The sequence below is a fragment of the Orbicella franksi genome, chromosome 4 (assembly GCF_964199315.1).
Source record: "Orbicella franksi chromosome 4, jaOrbFran1.1, whole genome shotgun sequence".
In the NCBI taxonomy this organism is placed as follows: domain Eukaryota; kingdom Metazoa; phylum Cnidaria; class Anthozoa; order Scleractinia; family Merulinidae; genus Orbicella; species Orbicella franksi.
Window position 1 is genome coordinate 26,225,655 of NC_138148.1, and position 20,681 is coordinate 26,246,335.

The following is a 20,681-nucleotide window of genomic DNA, read 5'->3' on the forward strand; positions in this document are numbered from 1 at the left end:
ATTATATCCCATAATGCATTGTCGACTGCGCCAAAAACAAGGGCGCGCTTTTTCAAGCAAGTTTATGAATTTCTTTGCAATAAGCTTGTATTCTTCGCTTTGACAATTTCATGATCTTTTGTCGTTTATTCGACATGAACACTCCGAGAGTAAAGGATCTTCCAGATGAAGACTCGCTTTCCCTCTATGCAGTGCTGAATGTCTGGGAACCACCAAGACGTTTGCTAAGCCGCTCCACCAAGTAAGGACAGTTTACGTTAAAATGCGCGCGTTTTCTGTAACTTTGTAAACTTAAGAAGGTTTATTTAAGACCAGATTATTCCAGGTCATAAATATAAGGCTATAATGACTTTCAAACCTGCAAGAATGGCAATGTGTTAATTTGTTAGTGTGTATGCATGGAACATGTACTGTGTGTATTTTAAGCTTAGGCTTGTTTGTTTGTTTTTGTCCAAATGACACATGCCCTTCACTGCTGATTCGAACATTCAACCCGTGCATATCCCCATGCATCTGATCCGATCATTCTTAAGCCAGAATGGTAGAGCCTACTATTGTTGTTTACCTTGGACCCCCCTCCCATAAACGAGACAATTCAAACTTTCCCACTTGAAGAAAAACGTTCAAAGTACTGCACCCCCCCCCCCTCCAAAAATCTTTGCTTCTTAAGAAAAAACAATTTTTTTCCACACATCAAACAATGCCTATGGGACAGCCCCCTCAGAAGTAACTTTCATCCCCTCCTCCCAGAAAATCTTTTCAATGGAGATATTGTGTAAATAATATGGAATGGCCTGTTATCATTGCGTTTCAGTTCATTTCTAGATCCATAGTAGGGGTGGTGGGGGGGGGGGGGAGGTGTTGAGCTGAAATATTTTTCAGTCAACTGAATCGGGTGCTCCCTCAGTCCGAGCACCAACCTCCCTCCATCACGTTTTACCTCCCAGTGGATCTGTGCCTGATAATAGCTTGTGAAGTAGATTTGAGATGCAGCAATGCAGAAAAATTTGAGGGCATAAATGGGTAGTGCATATAAAGCCAGCAAGAGTTTAGTCCCCATCACTCGTAGTCTCCCACCCTAAGAGCATCTGCAAAGAAGACTACATCACTTGTTCCTCAAGTAATCGACTAAAAGACTGTCTTGGTTTATGAGCAAATTCTTAGAACTGACATTCCAAGAAATCTGTTGCAAGTGCAGAGATGTGAAATTTTGAGGAGCTTGGACTCATGCTAAGATTTTAAATAGAGCCTGATTTACCTGAACTGTAATTCTTCAGTATTAATGAGTATTTATTTAACTGTTTTCCTTTGCAGTGGTAAAGAAAAAGGACAGTGTAAGAAACGTTTCCACTGCCATTTCCAATTACCCCTGCCAGAACAAATCATAATTTTTAGTCATGGAAAGTGGGAACCAGACTTCAAAGGACAAGAAATTATTGCAGAGGTTTCTATTGATGCAGAGATTCCACCCCAGAAGATAGGAAGTCTAACAAGCAGAAACAAAGTGTTCTGTTGGGATGAAGGCTGGACAACCAAGTTTTTAAAAAGAAGTGAACAACTTTGTGAAGAGGTATATTATCATTAGTCTGTCCACACACCCTCTATTTTGTCTTGAGTTCACGAGATTGCAAGCTTAGTGAAATATTAAGCCCGCACGTGGGATATACGTACTAAAACTCAAAGGGGTGGGACTAGGGAAATATCATTTTTGAAGATGCTTATAGAAAAATAACTCGCAACAAAAAATAATCGTCTATGGATAGACAATATTATCACTGATTAGTCTTAATACAGTCACTTTAATGCAAACTATAAAAGTATATAACTACACATGTCCAAGTTTTAAAGGAAGGCTTTGATTCATGCTGCTAAATCATTAGTATTACTTTAACATTTGTCATTACATTGAACTTTATTAATTATCATTTGGTGTATTTGTGGCACACTTCAGTTATTGTTCTTTTTTATAAAGTTCCCTGGTGGCAAAAATGTTCTAACTTACAGAGTTAGTGTGCATACAAGCTCAATGTGTGCTTTTTTTATCATATGCATGACCAAATGTAAGTTATAGCTAGATTCAAACACTATTTAACATAGAGTGGTTTTCATATTGAGTATCGTAAAACCAAAACCAAAGTAATCGCTCAGCCAGACATCACAAAAGACGCTGACAATACAGGGAACCAGTCAAAACTCGAAGTGAGGTTTTACTTTTGATTGGATGAAAAAGTGGCATGATCAAGTAGCACGGTGACACAAAACCAATTTATTAGTTTTTACACTCAGTTGAAAACCACTCTATGAGACCATCGCTGACTGTGACCCATCCTGACTCCCTTTGGCCTTTGACTTCAAAAAGTAATCAGCGGTTGTGATTGTTCTGTGCACTATGAGCAGAACATTTTTCACTTTTTTCACTTCAAGTAAAAAGCCAGTGTTTGAAAATCCACTTCATACAAATTGTACATTACCCCACCTAACAATCATGTCTTGAGACTAGCTCAATATTATGGCTGAAAGACTTACCGGTACTCAATTTTTCAAATATGTTGCATACTTTTCCGCTATGGTAGATTCAAGAGACCCAGATTGAAAAAATGCATAGTGTACAAAATGTTCCTCCCTTTTTTTTTTTTTCCAGAAACAGGGCATCTCCCTCCCCTCTGATGACCTGCTAATCAATTCCCTTAGATCTGCAACTGAGTGACACTGGTCATGAGATTTTTTTCCCTCATTAGGGTCGAATGGCTAAGCTGACATTAAGAGCTGTAAAGGAGAAAGCTTGTGGTGACAAGGAAAATAAGAAGGATAAAGAAGGAACTGCATTGTCACCGACACAGAAACTTCCAAATGATATTTTAAAGAGCCCTGTTACTCCAGGAAATTTCAAGAACCTGAAGCAGCAAAAGCTTAGTTTTACTGAATATGAGAGAACTGAGGTTTGCCATGAAAATGCAACAGATAAAATTACACCACCATCAAAGAAAAGAAAACAAAGCACTGCAGAAACGTGAGTCCAGCCCCCAGCTAGTCGCATTGATAGTTTAAAAACATAATATTGCTGGTACAAAGTGTCAACTGATACTAGTACAGTACTGATAATGTGGTTGAAAGGATCAGTATAGCAGGGCAGGAAAAAAAAATTAAAATCCAGTTGCCCAGTGGGTCAGTAGATTTCAGCTTTCACTTGCCACCAACTTATATATAATTACCCAACATACATGCCAAGTCAACTTCAGAATATGGCGGCAAATATGTTGATCAGAGGATGAACACGAACAAAGTATGCATGGATTTTAAATTAATCCATGCTTTCTAACTCAAATTTTTCACTCATCTTGAAGGTTAGGTTTTAAAATTATCATTTTTTAAGCTGACATCTTCACTCAGACTCACAAGACTACTGAAGCTAATTTCACATGCCCACCAGGCCACTGAACTTCTACATGTATTTTCACTTGCCCAAGAGCAAAATGTACTTGCTCCAGACATTAGGACCTGGGTTTTTTCTTGCTACGAGTATAATGAATACAATTATACAATTATAGTAAGTCCGCTGATATTGCTTTTGTGTTGGTTAACAACAGTGATGATTATATTGGTGTTCAGTCAATCAAAATTATACTACGTTAGCCTAGTGATAACAACATTAATATATTTTTTTATAGTTAAAGTAAATATTTTTTGTACAAATTTTATAGTACAGTGTGAAAGTCACCCATTTCCAAATTGATTTGTTCCTATAGCAACTCCAGGATTTCATGGCCAATATACTTGGTCTGTTATACTCTCCATTTTGAGTGAGATGACTGCAGGTGCAAGGGACAAGATGGGTAAATAGGAGAACCTGTTCGACATTTTTTTTTCTCCTAAGTGCTTGCACCTGTGCTTTGTTTCCTTGCAGGAGTACTCCCTGTGTGTGTCAGTGTCTGGCTAAGTCTCAAGAGAAAGCAATCAGCTTTCTGAGTCAAGAGCTAGTTGATGATCATGTGCTAGTGATGAACCAGCAGAAAAAAAAAATGCAGTACTGTCACCGGAATTAAGTGCACTAGACAAAAAATTAATGAAGTCAGATTACCAGTTAACATGTGAAGAGTCCAGTTAAAATAATTCCAGCTGACGGTATGTTTTGCTTAAGTCCTATTCAAGGTCAAAAGCAGAATTCTCAACAAGTTTCAAGTTATGTCAGAAGGAATCCCAGGAAAACTCCAGCAAAAAGTCCTGAACTACTGACACCTCCTGACACTCCATCAGCCGTCAACTTGGATGAGAGTAGGTTGAAAAATAGTGAATAAACATATTTTTGTTATTTGGCATACACTTCTTAAATTTTCATGATCTAGCTAAGACTGTCAATTGGAAGACTCATTTTGATATCTCCAGCTACAGTGTAATAGCTAAGACCCAATTGTAGTCACTAAACATAGGATGGGTGCACAATACACACAGAGAACTAAAAAAGCTACACATGAGAGTATGGCATCTTCCATATTATTTGTGTGTTGTAAGTAGTCTAGTAATGGCAGTCTAGTTTTCACTGTTAGTGTTATTGTAAATGTAGTTTAATAATGAAAAATCTTGCACTGCAATAAGAACATAACATGAAAACACTAACTTCAGGGTGCTAGCGGTAACCTCTAGACTACCACACTCACTGGAGTCCAAATAAGTACAAACATTTACCATTGATACAGGCTACAAAACACCAGACTTTCCCTATCAGGCTAGGCAATACAAGAAAATGTCAACTGGGCAGAGACCTCTGAGAAAGTTTTCTTTTTTAAGGGAAAAATGCAAACATAAGCTTTTTTCGTATTTATCAGTACCATCGGGCAGATGGGGACATGACATGTGTTTGATTGACAAGAGGAAAGCAGTTCTGATTGGAGGCCAGGGAAGCAAACTACAGATGGCTAAAGATTCAGTTTGGACATTGAATATGTCACAAGGTTAGTACATTGAATATGACCCAAAGATCTTCACAAAGATCTCCAAGGATATCCTATTGACAGAGATTATTGAAGACCATTACTAAAACAGGGAATGCTTAATGAATAACTAACACAAGTCTTTCACTTGTCCACAGAAGCAGTCCAACCGTTTCCTTAGAAACTATAACTGGTCAAATACACGTAACTTTGTCCCCATGGTCCTCACCATCTAAATTAAGGGAAGCCCTTTGGGGATCTTTGAAGATCCTTAAAGATTTTGTAAGGTTTTCAACAAGGATTTAGTGGTGACCCAATTAAATGCCCCTCTTTAATTGGCATTTAATAAATAAACTCTCAACTTTTTGATGTACTTAATTTTGTGCTTTTTGTATTACCTTTATCCAAGAATGCATCTCATGGAAACAAGAGAGTTGTGAAGGAGGTGGAGCTGATAGACGGATAGGACACACAATCACCTATGACACAGAAAAGAAAGTTTTGTATGTCTATGGAGGATCAAAGACAAAAAGATGGTTCAGTGATGTCAACATTCTAGACCTTCAAACAAATACCTGGTCAGCTGTCAAGGTTTGTTAATTTAATAATATATAGATTTAGCTGAGCCTAAAACTGGAGCTCCTGATTACAATAAATTAACATGGCTTGAGCCTGCAATTCAATTACAGGGCTCAACACTAACTTTTCAACTTACTAGCCTAGTGGCTAGTGATAACTTAGATGTTACTAGCCAAAAAAAATGTTTTTACTAGCCAAGTGTTGAGGTTGGCTACCTTACTACACGAAATTTTCGCGACATGTTTATTTCATGGTTTGGGGGTGTGTATATTTTGTGACACTTAAATTCCACAATTTTGCAAAATTTTGTGTATTTTGAATCACTGTAACTTCTCCTTTGTGCGTAACACACAATTTATTTGCTTGGCAATGTTACTTGAACATGTCCTTGAATTTAGTAAACCGACTTTATCAAAGTACAATAACGTCAAAAGTAACAAAAACGCAATGGCGGGACTATATGTCAACAGTAACATGATGTGTTATGTTCCCAACACTAACTCTTCGCGTCACTTTAAATTTGCAATTTTTTTAAGACGTGAAATTCGCGAAATTAACTGGTCGCGAAAATTTTATGTAACAAGGTAAGTCCAACAAAGAGCAGAATTACTAGCAAGACTTGAAAGCAAAATGCAAGCATTTCTCTTTAATACACAATGTTGGTAACTACATTGAACTTAAACTAGTTCCAATAAAGTTAATTCCAGTTCCTGAAAAGACTTTCAAGACTCTGTTTTTCTTTGAGACTTCCTTGGAAGAATATAGAGACCCTGAGACGTCATTGTAAAAACTATTGAGACTTCTTCACAGACTGACAGGCACCGTAGAAAGCAAAACAGCTATTTGAACAATACTGCAAACTATCGTTGGTGAAATTTGACCGCTAAAAACAACTGATTTAAATGTCGAAGGAAATAAATCTTTCTCATCTAATTATTTCTGTAATGGTAAGTTTGTAAGTATGCATGCGACGACAGATCACCCATGTATCGTTACTATATAAATAAAATGTTATCCCTTTACAGTTCCACACAATTTTGCAAATGATTTTATCAGGAAGCTTGAGTTTTGTTCCACTTATTCAAACAAAAAAGAACATCAACGTGTTCTTTCAGAAAATGCTGTCTTGTTTGTCAAGTATTTCTTTCAACATAGTAACATCTTCAGTTATCTGTTTATGTACCACACAGCCAAAAGTAAACAAACTTAAATTTGCATACGTGCTGAACAACACATGCCTGGTCACATGGTACATGTATGTCCACAATGAAATTCTGATCTTGTTTCTGAGAAAAGGGTTTGTTTTTCTTGAGAAAAACTAGTTCGGCCAATTTCATTTTGTTTACTAGCAAAAGTGGCTAGTGGAAATCGAAAACGTACTAGCCAAAACTAAATTTCTACTAGTCTGTGGCTAGTTGGCTACCGTTAGTGTTGAGCCCTGAATTGAAAACCAGTACCTGGTCAGCGGTCAATTTGAAAAACAAGAGTGGCCTTGATGAGCTCCAAATCTGAGCCTGCAATATGGTCATGTGATACTGGTCAGTGGTTACCTTGTTTTGACAGGTGTCAATTGATCAAATATGTAGGCTGTAAACCAAGGCTGCATGGCTTGGTTGACCTATTTGCAGGAGTATGGCCACCATATTGAGCAATGTTGTCATTGGTTTTGTCATCATAGGGCACATATGCCCACAATCAATGCCGCTAGCCATGTCGACCATGGTTTTCTATCTCTATGCATGCATGTGGTTCTGTTCAGTTATGGTGCTTCATTTGGCGGCCCTTCGGGCTGCCTGAGCTCAGCTATTAGACTCAATTTAAGGGTTAATGTTAGGCCGGGTTAATGTTGTTCCTCGCTGAATTAGTAAGATTTACGTTAACACTATTTGGTCTCTGCTATTGACCCTCATTCTTCAAATAGGATGTACAGGTGCACACTGTGTTATGTCTCATTTCATTTGCAGGCTGTCGGCCATGCACCAACCAGAGCATATCACAGCTGTAACTTGTTCAATGGAGAGCTCCTGGTGTTTGGAGGAGTGTTCCCTAACCCTGATCCACAGCCTGATGGCTGCAGTAATGAACTTTACATCTTTAACACTTCGGCAAAGAATTGGTACAAACCCATCACAAGTGGGACCCCGCCCAAGCCCAAATCAGGGTATTTGACTTATTGTTTTACTCAGTCTGAGTAAATGCTTATAAAGTACATTTGAAAGAGAAACTTCTTGAGAGTGATATTATTGTAGCTTTAAATTAAAGTCAATTTTACTTATTGTTACTTATTTTTTCCAAAAAATGTTATTGCCATGGCATTTATTAAACATCCGTTTCAATCTTTTAGAGAGAAAGGCGTTATTTTAGAAGTTTCCACTTAAGTATGTACCAATGATGGAATGGTGAAGACAGCAAGGTGTGATGTATTGCTAGCTACCTCAAGTCACTTTGGCCTCATCTTACATTTTCCTCAGTTGCAGAGCCAGACCTCTTTATAAAGTGGTGTCCAAAACATTTTCAGTCCATTGGGCTTTGACTATTTTCACCCACGTAGGAGGGAGGAGCCCCCAGATCCCTACCCAAACTAGATCTGCTACTTTTCCTAATTGGTTATTTTTTGTTTCTTTTGGTTAAATTAATGCCAGTACTGATCAGTCTGTGATTAAAGACCAACTAAAGGTTGCTACATTATAAATAATTTGATTTTTCTCCAACTTAATTTGTAGTCACTCGGCATCCTTGTTAGGAGACAGATTAGTCATATTTGGAGGCTGGGATTTTCCACAGTGTTTCAATGATGTTACTATTATAGATTTAGGTAAGTCTCATGAAGGTTCTTATGAAGGTTCAGAACTTTGATTTAGTGGAAACTTTAGAGGCAGCATGGCCTAGCGGTTAGGGCGCTGGATTTGTAATCTGGAGGTCCCAAGTTCAAATCCTCCTCCCTCCCACTAGATGGATTTGTGTTTGGTGATCCCAGATTCAACTCCTCTATGCTTTGTAAATAGCCAGCTGGTCAGCCTATCACCAGTTGGGATTATTTTTAACAAGTTTCTGTTTAATTTACAATATTTGTTAAAGCTTATTTCAGTGTCCACAATTAGTACAGCAGTGCTAAACACTACAACACTTAAATAAAGTGATTTATTTTTATTTTTTTTTAATTTTATTTATATTTAGTTATAGGTGGATCTTATACCTGCTGTGGTCACACTCTATACAGTAATGTTATTTATATAATAAATTATTCAGGATTTTACTTTAATGGAGAAATGATGTCCAACAGTTTTATGAATCCAGCATTGCCTTGATAAATTTGATTCAAAGATTCCAAACATGCAATCATTGAACTGTAGCCACCATTTGAATATCAAATAAATGAATGAATGAATGAATAAATGAATAAATAAATAAATAAATAAACAAAATTGAATAAATAGGAATTTGCAGTGGCACATCCCACGGAGAGGCTCTTTGTCCACTGTTTCTAGATCGAATTAGAATTTAGAGATATTGGTTTTTGTGGAGGGAGGAAAACCGTAGAACCTGGAGAAAAACTCTCATTGCAAGGCGAGAACCAACAACAAACTCAACCTACTTATGATGCTGGGTCCAGGATTTGAACCCGGGCCCCATTGGTGGAAGGCATGCGCTCTCACCGCTGCGCCATCCCTGCTCCCCATATCAACATAGAATTCAACATAGAACCTCTTTCCAGTCCAACGAGTGAGGTGATAATATTCTGGAAAACACTGCATTAATGAAAGCATTGGTCATCATTTAGGCAGAACACTTCAGCTGTTTTGAGTGTAACAAGTTAGTATGTGCATTAACAAAAGTTAGCCCAAAAATGGCACATTTCTGCCTATGGGGAATGCTATTAGTTTCCAGCACTTCTATTATTAATATAATTGAATATGTTTGATGACACATTACAGCTGTGATGGAGTTTTCCACTCCCACTATCACTGGTACATTACCCTCACCTCGTAGCTGGCATGCTTCTACAGTTCTTCCAAGACAGAGGATTTTTGTTCATGGTGGATACGATGGCAATCAGATACTGACAGACTCCTTTGTTTTCGACTTGGGTAAGTTCAGCCTGTACCAGCTTAAAGTGAACAATACTATGAACAACTGATATGGAAATGCATATACAGTCAAATCTCCCATAAGCGGACACCCTCAGGACTAGAGAAAGAGTCTGCTTAATAAGAGAGGTGTCTGCTTATGGGAGGTTTAAAATGCACTGTTTATATTTGGTTAGGACTGTTACTAACTGTTCGCTTATGGGAGGCATGCATTAGCGGAGGTTCAACTGTATTTTGTTAATCTGCAACCCTGTATCCCTGGTTTCTCCAACAATATGTTGTCACTTGTGGTAGCCATAATGCATGTATTGGGAGAGTCACACTAAGAGTGTAATCTCCTTGCTGCTGAAAGGACAGTCAGCAAGAAGAAGAATCAATTTATATTTGGTTTGAAACCTTGTATCATGAAGGCCATAATTTGTGCCTCCTACATTTCATTAACTTCTGAGAATAAGCCTTTCTATAATACAATACCTCTCCTGAAAATGCCTCACACTCCCACCCCGGAAATAGCCTCACTCCAAGTTCACCAGAACACAAGAAGTGCATTAAGCTTATAATTATATTATTTAATAGTATGTGATAATATATGTATTTGTAATTGTAAGCATAATCCATCAAATATTTTCGCTCACACGCAATTGGTTTAAACGTGTCACATAATTGATTATGCCCCAGCTAGTGAGTGATATTCCCCAATTTTCAAAAGATCCTGCATCTTGCATAAAATATTTGAAGGACAGTAAACACAATAGTCTCTGGTTGACTTTAAAGATATGCTCAGATATTAAAATTTCTAGATAACAGCAGACACGTAAAGATTTTAAGGAAAACGACCAATTTTTAAGTTTACAAGACATGTTTTGACAGAACTTCTGTCATTTTCAGCTGAATGATTACAAAGCAAGTTGAATAATAAGTGGACAAAAATGTTAAAAAAGACAAAAAGTAACAAAAGAACGTGAAAAGGTGTAAATTAAAAGGATAATTTTAGATTTACATGGTGTAATTGCTGATTGAGGCAAGGTAGTTCTTTTTGAATATGGATAGCCTCCTTTATCTTGAGTTGAAAGCTGGTAGTGGCGTGATCTAAAATATGAAAGCAGTCTGTTGAACACAATGAGCAACAATGTCCAGAATTCTGAAGATGTTGGAAAATGTGAGAGGTCTTATCAACCGCTAAGTGCTCACATACGCATGTGGAAAAATGTCGGGTGGTTTCGCCGACATAACAGGCATTACAGCCCGCACATGTAAACTTATAAACAACATGTGAACGAAGCCCACCGGGGATAGGGTCTTTCACACCAAAAAATGTCAGTGAAACCACCCGACATTTTTCCACACGCGTACGTGAGCACTTAGCCGTTGATAAGACCTCTCACATTTTCAAACATCTTCAGAATTCTGAATGTTGTCGCTCATTGTGTTCAACAGACTGCTTTCATATTTTAGATCACGCCACTACCAGCTTTCAACTCAAGATAAAGGAGGCTATCCATATTCAAAAAGAACTACCTTGTCTCAATCAATAATTACACCATGTAAATCTAAAATAATCCTTTTAATTTACACCTTTTCACGTTCTTTTGTTACTATTTGTCTTAATTAGCATTTTTGTCTACTTATTATTCAACTTGCTTTGTAATCATTCAACTGAAGATGACAGAAGTTCTGTCGAAACATGTTTTGTAAACTTAAAAACTTGGTCGTTTTCCTTAAAATATTAAAATGTCCATGGAATTATCTCTTCCTCGAAGCTCACGGTTTTCCTTGAGCTTTGCTCTCAGTAAACTGTTTCCTTCTCAGAACAGATGATGTCTGCAGACAAATATCTGAGCGTATTTTTGTGTCATATGGAGGCTATTGTTTAGTTATATAATAATTATTATATAATTTAGCAGTGTTAGAATCAAGCATTGTCTAAAAATTCTTCCTCAGGGACATTGACTTGCACTACAGTTAAGACCAGTGACAGTCTCACCCCACGTGCAGGACATGTTGCTCTCTGTTTACCTGTAGAGAATGAAACGAATAACAAAGAAGAAATTACTGTGTTTGGAGGCGGTGACAATGCCGGAGGATATTTCAATGATCTTGTTATCTTTTCACCTAGTTATAATTGCTAACATAAAGTAAAAAAGTAGTGTTTGAGTCAAGATCTAGAGTTAATTTGATAGTTTTTAATGGTTCCTAAAGCAAAATTAATGAGTAAGTGTATTCTAAAAACGTCTTCATTTTCAACTTTTTTCAGTACAACCCTATTTTTTAATAGTACCATAAGCCGTTATCCAGTTGCCACAGTCAATTGGTATCATGACTTCATATCAGATGATGGTGTGCTAATCATTCCTGGATTATATCAAATATATCCCACCAAAATTTACCTGGTGAGATACAACACCAGAATTCTCCTGTTGTTAAGATACAACAACAACCAGACATATCAGACGTAAGGTACAGACCAAGGAAGTATTTTCATCTGTATATAGACCTTTTTCCTTGTTACTCAGAAGTCATTTTTAAAATTATTATACTTTCTGGGTTGCAACTCCATCCCTGGGTTTCTTGACTTACTTAAGACCCCATTTATGTGGTCTCTGATAGTCAAGACAACCATTTATATGATCTCAGAAAGCCAAAACAACCCTCCCTCCAAGGCAACTTTATCACAAGTTTATGAGAAATGATTGTCCCTGTTGACTTAGTCAGTGGTCCTGAGAGGTTATCCATGGCCCTAAAATATTCAAATGCAGAATTATCCCACTTTCTTTGAGTTTCCTTTGGTCGTTTGATCACTGTGGGCTTTGTCAAGTTAATTTTTTAGTGATATATCGCCGCTGTAAAAGCTAAAATTTGACATTAGGCAAAACTTGCCATGCCATGAGTTGTCCTGTTTACCCCTATGACAGCTTGGGGAATATCAGACTGTTGTTTGACTTCTTAAATGAAACAGTGAACTGTTAAAAGTAAACTGAGGTGAACTTGGGAGGGTTATCTCTGGTACTAAAGACTACATGAATGGGGCAGTAGACACAAGACAACTTGTGGCGAATCTTATATTTCAAAGTAAAACAGGTAGTGGTGCCACAAAATGTACTAGTTCTTGGTCTTAAATTAACTTCCATCGCCACTTTTACAAGTGCCATGTGTACAGTACTTATTGTAGTGTAATACAGGATATAGTATTTAATTACCCAACAAAATGAGCTTTGCACTAGTTAGGGAGTACATTTTTATGTTGTTGTTTGTCCATTAGAACTATATTAAAGATTCACTTATTTGAATTTGGTAAATAATTCCCTTCATGCTATCAGACATACCTTCAAAAAGGGCCGATAAACGAAAAATTCTGAATTTGAGTTTGTCAAAAACAAGGAATAGAAAACTTATTCCCTCTCCTAACAGAAGGTAATTTAAGAAGTTGGCATGCTGTTCCTAGAAGCATGTGCTGGTTTTCTGGATATGTGGTTGGGACAGCATCCTGCTCTGGGATGGAACTTGGGGGGTTCGGTTAAAAAAGATAAGACAATTGTTATAACATGCTGACTTAGTCTCGTAATGCTGAAATCCATTTCTGAGGACCTCAATTTTACAAATTTTCCAGGGGACTGCCCCCAGACCCTCCTTTGGCAGTCAATATCCCAAATCGCCTTCTCTAAAATCCTGTATCTGTCCCACCTTCTTTGCAGTTTTCTGTCTTGGCCACTTAACTTTCCAACTTCACTGGAGTCAATTTGAATTAATAGTCAGGGTTCCTAAGGCTCCAGGAAAACCTGGAAAGGCCTGGAATTTTATTATGGCATTTTCCAGGGCTGGAAAGTCCTGGAAAAACACTACTGGTCCTGGAAAGTGCTGGAAATCTGTTAAACTCAAGTGGAAAATATGAAATGTATGGCAGACAGTAAGGAGAATTGACATTGAGATCTTGGGAGTGAAAGGGTTAATGTGAATTTTAGAGTCCTGGACAAGACCTGGAAAGTTTGAAATCAGTGGCAAGTTGTCACAGTTTGATTGACCATATGAAACAGAAGCCATCAGAAGTTGTCAAAAACTAATCAAAACCTTTCCAAGTGGCAATGGTAAGGCACGTAGCTCTGTAACATTTCAGTACACAGCTACATTTTGAGTGTCATACATACAACTTTGCCATTAGCATCACCATTGCCACTGTGTCACAGTGACTTAACACCTCAGGAAAAGTTAAGCTGATGGAATCCATATAATTGCCAGCTGATTCATATGTATCCCACTAAAACTCCCCCTGTCAAACAGATTTAATACCCAGACCTCAGGGCTGTCAATAAGGGCCATAACCCACAGCACCCGCTACAGCTGAGTATGTTTGATGAGCCCTTATGTTATGGGTGAACTTGCCTGTTCTTCACACAACTCACTCAGTTGCTATGGGTGTGGAGATCAAGGCCACAGGTGACTCAAAACTTATGGACAGCCCTGGGTCACCTGGCTTACATGTATCAGAAAAAGATGGCCTAACAGCAGGATTTGTGGTCAATAAAAGAACTTCAAACAAAACAACTCTTCAAACAAGTTTCGTTCACTTTTAATATCTGCTCTTCAATACATAACATTACAATATCAAAAGCCTATCTATACATGGTACACAAAATGCACAAAAAATATGAATTTACTTTTTTTTTAATTTGCTAAGGTCTTCACAAGAACGTGATAAACGATTTCTGGATTATACAACAGAGGACAAAGTGAGGAAAGACAGGCAATAAATACAGAACTATTATTATATAAATACATGGCTCTACTGTAAAGGGTCACAAAGTTTCTCGGCAAGTTACTTTTCAGTTAAGTTCGTATTTCAACAAATTTCTCTGTGGATGAACAAGACTTCACTGTCAGAAGAAGTTGCAACAAGGTGTTTGCAAAAGTTTTGAAGTAAGCTCAACTTCATACTGGTGTTATTTTCATGTCAACCTCTTCATTCAAAATATATTATACTACACATCCTTGTTTCCTAACAAATTCTTGTCATTGCTTGAGTTTTTTATAGGGTTCATAAATTCAATTCTATAAGTTAAGATACTTAATAAGTTTGTCCATGTATCACTGATGCATAGTGCTCCTAGATATGAACTGACTATTCAGTACATTTTATTTAGTGAACATTGCAGTATTTAGCTTTGATCTCCAGAAAACTGAGAAAGATTTTATGAGAATTTGTTGGCCTCCTTAATAAATGCATGCAAGAGTTTAACTTGTGATTTCTGAATCTTATATGACTGTTACTAGAGCAGGAATCACAAAGATGTAATAATTTTCTCAATACTTTTTGTGGTCATTGTAACATTTATGAAATAAAAGTTTCTGAGATTTGGTTGGGAGAATCAACAAATGGAACCTGACATTTTTTTATACTTTACAAGGACATGTTAAATTTTATAAATTAATTTGCTAGATTTTGGCATCAATCACCATAAAATAATATTTCATGATCATCATAAACTCCAGGTGAGTGGATATGTATTTTATATTTTGTATGCACGTATGAGGAAATACTGTGAGGACCAAATCTTGTTTTGTCACTTAACATTTTAAGTATCTGCAAGCCCACTACAAATCGTTGCTAACAATAATATTACAATCTCTATACAAAGGGGAGTCACAAAAAAGAAATAATCTCTATCAAAAACAAGCTCTATTGTAGCAGCTTTTACTATACAATTGGTCATGTTGAGAATTAGAGAGTAACTTATATATAACAATGAAGAACAAACTATGAGAGGAACATGAGCGAGGGTCCATTGCTAATTACACAGAGAGCAGCCGTCATACCTCCAAGACATGACCTGTTACATGTAGTATTTCTTTCTTTCAAAGGGAATTTTGTGCGCAATTACAAACCTGTTCTTCTACAGCAAGTATCACAAAAATCTCTGCTGGAAATGCTTAATCCTTTCAGGTTTCAAAAGTTACATCATTTTACAAAAGAAAACATTTTCCATGTTTCTATCAAGTTTTGTTTCAACAACTCAATACTAACACAGAGAAATATACTCTATTAATTTCTTTCAGAAAACACTGAAAAAAGAGGTGACTGTAATTTTGGGAACAAGTTTTTAGTGCGCACTTTCTTACATAGCGTTTTCTAAATATCGTAGCTGCTGGCACTAAATAATTACCTACACATGTACTAGATGCAAAACATGGAATGTAGCGACCACAGCAAATTGTAACTAGGTGAGTATCTACATTTGCCTACACATTGTATTCCTCTTGAGATAACACGTCTTTCCAAAGTGCCTTCATCTCATCAATACATTCACTCCTGGCTTTTCTCTCCTCTTGAAGCAGCTGTTGCTCCATCTCTGAGAGTGCATCTGTGCTGCATTCTATCTGTAAACAGTCATCATACAACATCCCATTTGGCACACTCATGGCCTTTAGAGTTGCTGACAAAGTGGCAGTGTAACGTGTGTGATTGAAGACTTCCGATGCAGAACTCAAACAGTCTAACTGAGAAGTGGGGACTTTGTGCCCAACAAGGATTTGTTCATTTATTGATGTGTGCCCCATGAGCTTTGCAAAACCATAAGGAACACGACCCTTGGAAACATTCTGAAGGCTAACTGGCTCACCCAGAGATGCCTGAAACATTCAACAATACACATATACCACAGCATGAGTGTCTAAGTTGATTGCACAAAATAATCTCATATTGCAATTTGCAAAAATAATGCACTCTGAAAAACAACAACACAAAATAACTTTCAAAATAAATTTGAATATGTTGGTGTTCGTTTAAAGAGGCCACAAACTTGAACTAACATATTTATATGCTTGCTGGATCATACATATGAGGCACCATTTGCAAATATGAAAATGGAATGCCAATGGTGGCCAAAAATGCCTTTAATATTGGGGAGGTCTGGAACCATGCATGTTGCTATGGTAACAAAACTGTTAAGTTCATATTGTGGAGCAAATTTAGTTGAATCTTTCTGTAAAGAATCAAACATTTCTGATACAAATTGGCCGAGATATCTTTTTTCATCATATTTGATGAAAATTTGGTTGAGTGTATGACGTCGTCACTTTGCTAATTTGCATACTTTAAAAACTTGAATATCTCTGGAGCGAAAAGAGATATTTGAAAATAGTAAACAGCATTTTTCTTCTAATGCAGGCTACTTGTTTATGTTTTAAAATAGCTTCGTTAGGAAAGATGTGATTTTCGTCATAGTACCACTTTAAAATGATAGCCAGAAAGTTACTAGGCTAATGAAACTAAACGTTGAAGGCTAAATTGCAGGGGACTAGTACTGCATCAGGAGTGGAGGGGGTACAGGATTAATTTGCGGTCATCCTATACACTTAAGTCATTCCATGTCACACAAACTGGAATTAACTTATGACATATATGAGCCATTTGCTCCTCTGTTTCTAATGATTGGAATGTATTTACTCACCTCATCACAAACCAAATCACAAAGAGACACAAGCTTTGCTCCCAGTCCTTGAGCTGGCTTCTTCAAAGCAGCAACTATTGGCTTTGGAAAATCAATCATAACCTGGGCCAGATACCTAGAGAGGAAAACATAAAATTTATATCATACATGTAAAATGCAATGCAGCTACTATTGCCAATATTATTAACACTGCCATGTTAATCAGGAAACAAAATAACAGTAAGAGAAAGATAAACCTGTTTAGCCGAGCAGATGGTAAGTTTGATCAGTCTGATGTGATCAACATGATGCCATAATGTTACAAAATTAATGGTAAATAAACCTACACCCTATGATTAATCAGTGCCAGTTTTGATATTCATGACAATATTAAGAGACTTAAGATATCACAAGTTTTCACTCCAAGTATGAATTAAGAAAAAATATTAGAAACTGCTTTAAATAGTCAGACTTCTACACAACTGGGTGGTAATACAAACATCCTTGACAGGTAATGTAAATTTCACTTTTATATCCATAAAATTTGCCCAATGTTATGACAAAATATTTACAAGGCTAAAAAAGTTTAAAAATGGTTAAAAATTTAAATATATTTACATAATATTACTGAAGTTGGCAGTTGGTTCTCTTTTAATTTCAGTTGTCATGTTAGTCTCTATGGCAACAACACTGTTACAATATGCTTATCACAAGGATTGTCAGCTTTTTGGTAAAGGAAAATACTTTCATCACACACATAATGACCAGTATTGCTTATGTAGAAATGTTTAACAATTTATTATTTTTTTGTATTTTACTAAGACAGGTTGCGTTATCAAATATACAAGTTTTGAAATTGTTCAGAAAACTGCCCCCCCCCCCCCCCCCCTCCTGCCACAGATTTTTTTCTGCCTAATTTAGCAACATACCTTATTTTATCCACATCCTGTCTGTAATGTTTTGGTTCCTCCTCACACGGCACTGTTGTGAGATCTTTAAGATCAACACCACAGAAAGTCTCCTCTCCTAAGCCACTGATAACAACAAACTCTGATTGGTCGGTAGCCGCATCCTCCATAACAAGAGTAAGCGAGTCTACAATTCTCTGATTAATTTTTCTCCTCTTGCTTGTGGATCGCCCAACAGTGACATGAAGACAATCATCCAATTTTTGAACGGACACTTCTTTGCAGATAAAACGTTTCTCACAAGGATCAGATGCATCAACTTGTGCACAGTTTGTTTTCTTCAAATTGACTTGCACTAAATGAGAATCATCATTTGATAACCATCTGTCAATTTCAGATTGTTTACTATGATACTCGATCAAGTCATCCTTCCAGTATGCATGGTACGATAATCTGTTTACAACTGTCACATCTTGACAGTCATGACCAAGGAAACATTTGAAGTCTAGTTCATAATCAGCCAATTCATCAGATGGAGCCCATGAGCTGGTTCCATCTTTCCACTGGACTAAATACTCATACATGCCTGAGAGATTTCGTCTCATTCCAAGAATTTTGTCAGCTTTGTTTCTTCTTCTACGTTTGTGAACATTGTCAGAACTTTGCTCAGTTCCCATCACTGGTTCACAGTCACTTTGAGATACATTCAGTTCACTTCTTACCTTAAGATTTTTCCTGGCTTTATTTAAAGCTTTACGTTTAAGTTTCTCTGCAATAGCTCTCTTTTTCAAAGCAGAAGCCACAAGTGGTCTCTTGTCCTCCTTTCTTTGTGACTCCAACTTCTTCAGCTTACGTTTCAACGTTGGTGAGCCATCGTTTTGCTCGTCCTCTCCGGTAAAATGAAAAGCATCACTTTCAATCTTGTCTGAATCAAACGACGGTTCAGGTTTCGGCTTAGGTGGACGACCACGTTTACGTTTCACCTCTTTGCCAGGGGACAGAAGTCTGCAACCATTCACTCCTACAAACTTCGAGTTCACCTTGGTCATAAATGCTTCCGGTGAGTGCAGCAAATAGTCCAGGGATTCTTTTGAAGGTTTCAGCAATGAACGTTTGTCGACTGCTTTCAAAAGAGGCCGCACCCAAGGTTTTTTCACGCCATTTTGTGTCCGGAATATTTTGTGTTTTGTTTCGCAACTTGATAACAATTTCTTCGGCGGTCGACCTCTTCTCCTGGGAGTTGCTGTCGCGGATTCGTTTTCATCACTACTTGACGACAAACAGCCCTTTTGCAAATTGCGTATGCCTTTCGACAGTTTTCTTTTCTTACAAAATTTTGAAGTTGAAGGTGACGCGAGAGATGCTTTCGTGGCACTTGTATCACAATTGCCATGTGGCGAACGAATGTCAACTGAATGTAATTTCTCGAAAGACTGTGTTAGATTCTTTGGAGGTCTACCTCTCCTTCGCTTGGAAGGAGTCTCGCTGGAATTTGAACTCTCATTCTCCGTTTGAAGATCACTTGGCGTCCTTTTCAGGCAAACAGTTTCAGATGATTGACTACGAGAATTATTAAGCTTACATGTTGATGACAAAGAACTAACTATGCCAGAAGGCGAGACAAGGCCAGCTATACCGTACTCCAAATTTGTGCTCTCACCGTTTTGCCGTTTAGGAGACATCAGTCTTCCTTCCATTTCATGATTCGACAATAAAAGAGAAGAGTCTCTTTCTATAGACTTTGTTCGGCCATTCTTACATTTAGGACGCGAAGAATCTGACAACAGACGCTTCCTCTTCACCGAATGAAACTTCCTCCGTGAACTTCGCTCGTCTTCAGAGTCTGACTCCATGTAACGAGCGGGCTTTTTAAGCGTTCTTCCACCGTGAGTAACTAAGGAGGGATTATGCGTTAGGCCGTTGAAAATAAACTCTCCTTTACCTCCTTTACCCGTAGTCTTTGTGCGATGTTCGGGCGGCCTTTTAATGCCATTCAAGCAATTGTCTCCACAACCCACAGTTTGAACGCTTGATTTGTTCAATGTTGTCTCCGAACTCGACGTCAAAATCATGCCCCTGTCCTCGTCCCTAGTGGGACTAACCGTTGAATCATCTATTCGCATGTCTACCATACAACATGAGCGGAAATCTCGCTTTACAAAGAAAGCGGACACAAATAAAAAAGTTTGATATTATTGAATGGTGCACGCTATGCAAAGCTTGGAAGTTTGAGCGCGTGCGCCATTATTTAAATTCCCCCGCATGCGTGAAGTAGAGCTTACCGCTGGCATGGCAATAAATCTGAAGATTCGGCAAGGTCTGATTTTCTCTCCACCGGCTTCACGGACCGGCCTTTACGGGGTTTTACGAGCTGCCGTTGTAAAACACTGAGCGATAAATTTTACTATAATCTTAACCAATGTCAAACATGGACTTCACCGGCAAATAATATGTTAGATAGCATAGTTTTGACTGTAGAAAAATAATCGTGCGATAGCATATATGAGGACCAAAGTCCACTGAGGTTCCAAGAATGGATGTTCATAGGATCACGCTGTCTAACCGACGTCATTCAACGCGCACCTTTTTATCATATCTCAGATTAAAGACAGATTATGGGACAGACACAAACGACTGTTCATTCCAACCTCGTTCCCAGAGTCCTCTCTCTTGAGAAAACCCTGATAACGAGGTTGGCTTTCATTGCTCTCCTCCCATCACCTCAGGTTATCAGAGGGTTATCACATATGGGTCTTG

General features: G+C 37.7%; 2 protein-coding genes across 2 annotated transcripts; one reads left to right on the forward strand and one right to left on the reverse strand.

Annotated features, from left to right (window-relative positions):
• The first annotated feature begins 51 nt into the window (after positions 1 to 51).
• LOC145485127 (kelch domain-containing protein 1-like) lies at positions 52 to 12,882 on the forward strand. The gene is made up of 10 exons (XM_081463812.1): positions 52 to 241; positions 1,315 to 1,570; positions 2,739 to 3,010; positions 4,139 to 4,272; positions 4,824 to 4,949; positions 5,338 to 5,519; positions 7,472 to 7,668; positions 8,231 to 8,322; positions 9,443 to 9,595; positions 11,537 to 12,882. The coding sequence occupies exons 1-10, from the start codon at positions 111 to 113 to the stop codon at positions 11,722 to 11,724; spliced, it is 1,731 nt and encodes a 576-aa protein (XP_081319938.1). The 5' UTR covers positions 52 to 110; the 3' UTR covers positions 11,725 to 12,882.
• Positions 12,883 to 14,137: 1,255 nt separating this feature from the next.
• Positions 14,138 to 20,410, reverse strand: LOC145485111 (uncharacterized). Its single transcript, XM_081463788.1, has 3 exons — positions 17,946 to 20,410; positions 17,038 to 17,152; positions 14,138 to 16,216 (listed from the first exon to the last, which is right to left on the reverse strand). Exons 1-3 carry the CDS (start codon positions 20,054 to 20,056, stop codon positions 15,827 to 15,829), a joined length of 2,616 nt encoding a protein of 871 aa, XP_081319914.1. The 5' UTR covers positions 20,057 to 20,410; the 3' UTR covers positions 14,138 to 15,826.
• Between the last annotated feature and the right edge of the window lie 271 nt (positions 20,411 to 20,681).

Excerpts from the sequence above, each read along its gene's own strand:
- LOC145485127 (XM_081463812.1), top strand. The coding sequence starts at position 111 with ATGATCTTTTGTCGTTTATTCGACATGAACACTCCGAGAGTAAAGGAT. Across the intron at positions 242-1,314 it reads TTGCTAAGCCGCTCCACCAA|TGGTAAAGAAAAAGGACAGT; the intron begins GTAAGGACAGTT and ends TTTCCTTTGCAG. Across the intron at positions 1,571-2,738 it reads GTGAACAACTTTGTGAAGAG|GGTCGAATGGCTAAGCTGAC; the intron begins GTATATTATCAT and ends TTCCCTCATTAG.
- LOC145485111 (XM_081463788.1), bottom strand. The coding sequence starts at position 20,056 with ATGGTAGACATGCGAATAGATGATTCAACGGTTAGTCCCACTAGGGAC. Across the intron at positions 17,153-17,945 it reads CAGGATGTGGATAAAATAAG|GTATCTGGCCCAGGTTATGA; the intron begins GTATGTTGCTAA and ends TTTCCTCTCTAG. Across the intron at positions 16,217-17,037 it reads GTGATTTGGTTTGTGATGAG|GCATCTCTGGGTGAGCCAGT; the intron begins GTGAGTAAATAC and ends TGAATGTTTCAG.